The 6,550-nt window shown below is 34.8% G+C and overlaps 1 protein-coding gene across 3 annotated transcripts in view; it reads left to right on the top strand.

The window, feature by feature from the left end:
• Positions 1 to 6,550, top strand: part of LOC106460818 (serine-rich adhesin for platelets-like) — a 68,159-nt gene that overhangs the window by 18,115 nt on the left and 43,494 nt on the right. For all 3 annotated transcript variants that reach the window (XM_022387622.1, XM_013920560.2, XM_022387623.1), the window contains exons 3-4: positions 1,695 to 1,858; positions 2,419 to 4,966. In XM_022387622.1, the coding sequence (XP_022243330.1) occupies positions 1,695 to 1,858; positions 2,419 to 4,966 (2,712 nt within the window). The remainder of the gene's footprint in view (positions 1 to 1,694; positions 1,859 to 2,418; positions 4,967 to 6,550) is intronic.

The raw sequence follows: 6,550 nt of genomic DNA, 5'->3' as shown, positions 1-6,550 counted from the left end.
TTCAAATTAGATGTTTGTGAAGTCAAAATACTAAGTATATAGTTTAATACAAATTATAAACTCAAATTACAGATATTGACAAACTAGAATATAAAATAAGAAGGTCTTATCTTTTCTATTTGCTAAGATATTGCTCATGTAGTAAATCAAACATAGTGGCACCCTGCTCAATTCCTTCCCTTATAAATACATACTTCTATATATAACATGAATAACCAATCGGAAGCTCAGAATGTCCCCCTAGCGGTTTTCTAAGCCTTTCTAACATACCTAGTGTCATTTCTTTCTTTTAAATCAAGATTTCAATGAGGTACGTTGTGTCTTTAGTCTGCTCGAAATTTCATAATTTGTTTAGACCCAAATACAGCTTAGTTACTATGCTTGATAAATCATAGTAGAATTCTGTGGTATTGATATAGTAATTTATGATTTTTTAGTTATTCAAAAGTATATATAAAAACCTAAAAAAATATTTTGTTTCATGTCTTCCACATGCAAAATTTTTAAAGGCTTAGCAACCTACATCAAGCAGCACCCGATTACAAAGGTCGTAACTAAAAAGAGATAATTGTTTGCTTTATTTCTTTATTTTGTAGATTTGTTTGTAATTAAGCACAAAGCTACACAAAGGGCTATCTGTGCTCTGCCCACCACGGGTATCAAAACCCGGATTCTAGCGTTGTAAGTCCGCAGACATACCGCTGTGCCACTGGGGGGCTTATTTCTTTATTTACTGTTCTGTGTTTAGGAAAAATAACTTTAAGAACTTATTTCAAAATAGCAATAATCTATATACATACATATATATTAATTGAAATGTGACTGTATTTTACAAAATACTTGTCGACTAAAACACAGCCAAAACAAGTTACTTTGTACAGACCAAATGTCACCTTTATGTTATTTGATACAGTAGCATGCGTGCACGTGAGCCTTGTTGTTGTAACTTTCGTACTGTTAGTCAGGCATGGGTGAATGGTCAGTATAATAAAAATAATAAGTATATATAAATGTATAAAGTTATGAGATTTAAGCTATTTTGATCTAAACGTTTATGTTTTTGTGTTATAATTTGTGTTCATTCTAGAATGAAAGATGCATAATTTATGTTCATTTCCTAATTTTTTATGGTGGTTGCGAGATCGATCAAATTTAACGAATCTGTACAGATATTAATTACTGAAAATAACAGATAAAATATAAAGTTTTTTTAAGAAACGTTTGATAACTATTTGGACATTATAAAGATTTCGCATCTGAAATTTCAAAATTTTCTGATGCATAAAAGTATTTTTAATGTTAAGATAAAAATTACTTTGCATGATAGAGAGGCAAGATGTGAAAAGAAAAAAAAAAGGCATGAGAGAAACATTGCTTTACAGACCCTAAGACTTCTTAAAACAATTATATATTTTGCGTATGAAAGCATTGTAATGTTTACTGATAAATTGCCAAATTTTGTTAACATTCGCTTACTAATTTAAAAGTTATAGCATGAAAATTATAACAAGCACAAAATGGTTGCGAGTTTAGTCCCAGGAACCAAGCTTGGGTTGAAAGAGTTAAAGTTCTTCAGCAATTTTGACATTGTTTTATCTGTTGGTTATTCTCACTGTTAATGATGTTTTGTTCTCTTATTTAATGAATTCTTATCTTGAAACACATGGCAATTGTAAATATATTTGTCATTGCAGAGGAAAAGCCATTTCGTGTGACAAAGGTGGAACCCTGGAACAGTGTAAGGGTTACTTTTAATATTCCACATGAAGCTGCTCAGAGGTTGCGCCAGTTAGCCCAAAGAGGAGATCATGTCCTGAGGGAATTGGGTATATTATCTGTACAAATAGAAGGGGACCAGGTGAGTAATTACTATTTCATGTTCTTGAGCATCTTTTTTTTTCATTGTTTATTGTCATATAGATGCCCTATGTTGTTTGAAATGTAATTTTTTATTTTTATTTTTTGCAAGTGTTTTTGATTTTGGAAGTACTTGCTCTCATAGCAAATGAGATGCTACACTATTGTTTTATATGAAATGCGATCTAGCTTATTTCAGTTATAAACCACATTAGCACCATTATCATTGTCTTCCATACAAAAAGGTGTGCAAAATTAAATGCCATATTTGTTAAAGTATAAAAAAAACCACATGAAACAACTTGGGCAATGAAAAATATCTTTCCAAATTATTATATTAATTGAATTACAGTTCCTTTACATTGAAAGTACTAAGTTCTATTTTGTATCAACAAAAGACTGCTTTATGTTGAAAAGTTAAAGATTGCAGAACTTTCCTTTCCATTTTATATACCTACTGTGAAGTATGAACTCAAATTTCGTTCTGTTTTTTTTTTAGTTTTTGCTCAATAAAAATAACTTAATCTCCATTGAATTTATTCTAAACTTTTACTTTTTCAGGTGATCACGCTAACTTTGGCAGGCCATTATAATGATTCACATGAGATAGTGTTTTGTAAAAATTCAAATTCACCTGCTGCTCAGTTAAGCAATAGTTCATCAGTTGCCTGTGATGCAACCAGTTTGGAAGGTTCTCCAGGCCCAAGCAATGCTGAATTAACACGGAAGAATATTGCACATTACCTGAGTCAGCAGGGAAGTATGGCATCAGTAGCTGCTGGAACATCTGCATCTTCTTCACTTATACCTGTAGAGGGATCCACTTCTATTGATCTACATTTGCAAAGCAGCATGTCTTTTGTCAGTAGAAATGCTAGTTTTAAGTCCCCTAATGTTGTTGCTCCAGCAACAAATGAGCCCATTCCCTTTTTACAGACAAATGTTGCTGGTTCCTCTCGTGGTACTCATTTGAATCAGGCTCGGACACCAAGCAGTTTTGGTCCATTTCCGTTTGCGAGCATGACTCATGCTATGACAGCAAAACATGCTGTTCTTCAACATGGCCAAGGAAATGCATCTCACTTAACTCTTGGATCTTCAAGTCATCCAAACTTAACTGTTTTGAAAGCTTCACCTAAATCTTCTGCTGGATCTTTTCAGGCTGGCACATGTGGTGTTTATAAGCAGTCCCCTCCTCATCCACCTACTGTATTCAGTAATCTTGTCAGTCGTGTCTCAACCCTTCTCCCATCTACTTCCAATAGTACTCGAGCAAATGTTGCTCTCTCAAGTCCATTACTTGTAAACCTCCTTCAAAATGATGGGCAGCAAGGACAACAACACACTAATCTGTTAATGCCACCCCCTGCAGTAGATGTTAAGCAGCCTCCCAAACGAAAGCGTAAGCCACGTAAACCCAAAGAAAAACTTAACAGGGAAGATTCTGTTCCAACAGGAGAAAATAATCCAAAGGTGTCCTTATCATTTTCAAAATCTGTTTCTCCCTTTGGTCAAAACACAAGTGTTACTACAATTTGCAACCAACCTCTTCCTTCAACATCATCAAACTATGAAAATTTGGGTGTACTCAACAGCTTGTCTTTTAGCGTTTCACTGCCAAACATTCCACTGTCACCACCAGTTTCTACTTTCCCCATCATCCATCCCCAAGCACAAGGTCAACCTCAAGTACATACTGGCAGCCTTTCTTTTTCTACCCATATTGGCTCACCTCACGTTTCTAGGTCTATTATTTCTACGGCACTCAACAAAACTGTGCTTCAGGATACAAAAAATATGTGTACTGAGCTTCAAGAACCATCTAAGCCACCAGAATCAGTTCTAGTCTCAGAAACCAGTTATCTGCCATCTCCTCCTCCCTCTTCTGAAGGTAAAATTAAGCACCTTATCAATCCATTTACAGGTCAGCTAGAGCCAATGCCAAGTGATGAAGAAGAGGAGGAGTCCATTGGTTCACTTCCACCTTTTCCAGAGTTTGAAATGGAAACATTTGAGAATGGACAGTCTGAACGAAGTCCTTCTGATGATGGTAAAGACAACAACCTTTTATCAGATACAGACTCTGGGATAAGTAAGTCTCTTACAGATGTGTCACAGTCTCCAGAAACTAATCCAGAAACAGAAACTAATATTCATAGCACTAAAGTAATGGTACGGGGAGATTCAGGAGCTAACAGCAATAGTCCAGGAGAAATGCTGAAACTTAGGTTAAAACTAGATCCTAAAACGCTGCGTGAAGCTAAGGAAAGTGAAAACAAGGAGAAAAAGGGTAAGATTGAAAAAGATAGTGGATATTCATCACAATCACCTCATAAAATTGATGTATCTTTTGTCAGTATTCCTTCTTTTAAAAAAACAGGGTTGATGAGTTCCTCTGAACCAAGGGTACCTCCTCTTCATATATCATTGCGTGGACCTAATGCAGCTGTTGTAATTAGTCCAAAAAAAGAAGAAAATAAAGCAAAATTCAGTACATCTTCCATGGGAGCTCATTCTATTAGTTTAGCAGATTCTATGTCAATACTAAGAAGTTGTCATTTACCAAGAAATTTACCAATAACTGATGATATTGAAATGGGCAGCAGAAAGTGTAGCAGGAGTGAAATGTTCAGTAAGAGTGGTTGTTCAGTGCCTGTTAGTACTGTATGTTTACAAAGTAATATGAATCAACCTGTAAAGTCAGAACCCTCAACCTCACTGAATACCAAGTTATCTGAAACAAGTGTGATGTATTCAGAAACTGGCAAAATTAGTATAGAATCATTATCTGTGTCATGTGTATCCTCCTCTGTTTTAACTGTGTCTTCTGTGAAAGTTCCACATCCTAATGTGACTACCTGTGTTCAAACACCAAGTAAAGCTGAAAAACTGTCCAGAGCAGACGAACAATTGACCATGCCACAACAGCAACATTTTAGCAGTGACATTGTTTTACTGCCTACTCCTTCCAGTTCTGATGTATCATCAACCAACCAAACAACAAAAACTCAAACAGTACTTGTGAACACATCATTTTTGTCAGCCATTGGATTTCCTGTTACTTGCAAGAAGACAGCTCTTACCAAAGAGGATATTACAGCTTATGAAGGTGAGATTGACATCACAATTTGTGTTTTATAGAAAACATTTTGGTACTATTTTTTATACTCAGATACTGAATTGTTTTTTATACCATTCACTACAAGTGGAGTCTGCATATTACACCATATTAAATAATTATATGCTTGATAAATGCTACTCACCTGTCCACAGAACTGATAGTTGTTAACTCGCGTCACTGCTAAAAAGGTTTTTGTGCATGTGCCAAGACTTGGATGAAACTTGATGTTGCATTAATGTGTACTGTGTCAGTGTATGATGCAATTAGCTTTAAACTGTAGCCCTTCACCAAAAGGGCAACACATCCTTTATACCCATAAGGCCTCATTGCACCTTGTGTATTATCAAAAGCTAATTCTTTTGTTGAACCTACTATTGATTTAGTCATTTTTTTTTTTTTTTCATAATTAATTATGGAATTTTGTGTTCATTTATTTAAACTTTTGATAATCTTTCTTCCCTTTAGTTTCTTGATGTCATAGAAGAAAGTTGCAAAGTTTTAAATATTTCAGTTAGAACTTATGATTCAAATTATTTTCTTTGGTTCAGTTAATTTTGCTTCACCTTATGTTCAGATTACAAGATGTGGGACATGTTGCAAGGTTAGAAGTATGGTTTGTTTGATAAGAATATTCCTCATCATTATTTACCCAATACTTAATCAGAATATTTTGTCATTACATTAGTGACCAAGGCCTAAGTACCATAGACATATCAGATCTATTTAATATATAAAAAAAAAAATATTAATAGTTTCATGGATCTACTTGACTGTTAATTTACATATCCATGTTTCTGACTCCTCCTGAGGTCCTGACACTCCATAACTGGAGTCGTCTCTACTGTTTCACTGGTGACAAGAGGCAATCTAAAGGTAAATGATATTACTGCCATTGTACACCAGGTGATTGGTTCCATTGTAATCTTATATCCAGAATTCTCAACCTTATATTTTTTTGGAAAGCTAAAGATGAGACAGCTTGTCAACAGTCATCTCTGGTTACTTTCTGGATTTGCTCGGTGTAGGGTTCCAAACAGATTTCTCATCCTTGTGAGCCTTGTAGGGTCACACCTTCCCCTGCTTCTTGTTCTGTTGTCACTTTCTCACATTGCATATCATGGAGGAAATATTTTCTGGAACAACATCTTGAATCTGATTCAGTTGGAGCTCCACTTTCCCACTTTGTGCACTTATGGACTCATTTTGTAAAAAATCTTTGAGTCACATAGATAATTTTCTCCTAGGTTTTCCCTATCTTTCTACATTCAGCCTTCTCTTTCCACCTCCCACTAGTGTTTTTAGGTCTTGGAGGAGCTATACCTTTTCTCTGTGTTATGAATACTATGGAACAGGTCCTTGACCCTCCTCAAATGTTTACTCGTGTCTCTTTGTTGTATTTAAAAAGATGGGAGATTAGGAACTTATCATAGAGCTATCATCCTTTAAACCTTTCAGGATGATACACTTTTTAAAACTCCTTTCTGTACATGTTACTGAATTACATTCAAAATTTAAATAAATCACTTTACTATCAATGTATTTTAATGAAAGTATTATTATTGAGTACATTAT

The sequence above is a fragment of the Limulus polyphemus genome, unplaced genomic scaffold (genome assembly GCF_000517525.1).
Source record: "Limulus polyphemus unplaced genomic scaffold, Limulus_polyphemus-2.1.2 Scaffold842, whole genome shotgun sequence".
Taxonomy (NCBI): Eukaryota; Metazoa; Arthropoda; class Merostomata; order Xiphosura; family Limulidae; genus Limulus; species Limulus polyphemus.
Note: the sequence above shows the minus strand (reverse complement) of the source record. Positions and strands in the feature narration are given on the sequence as shown.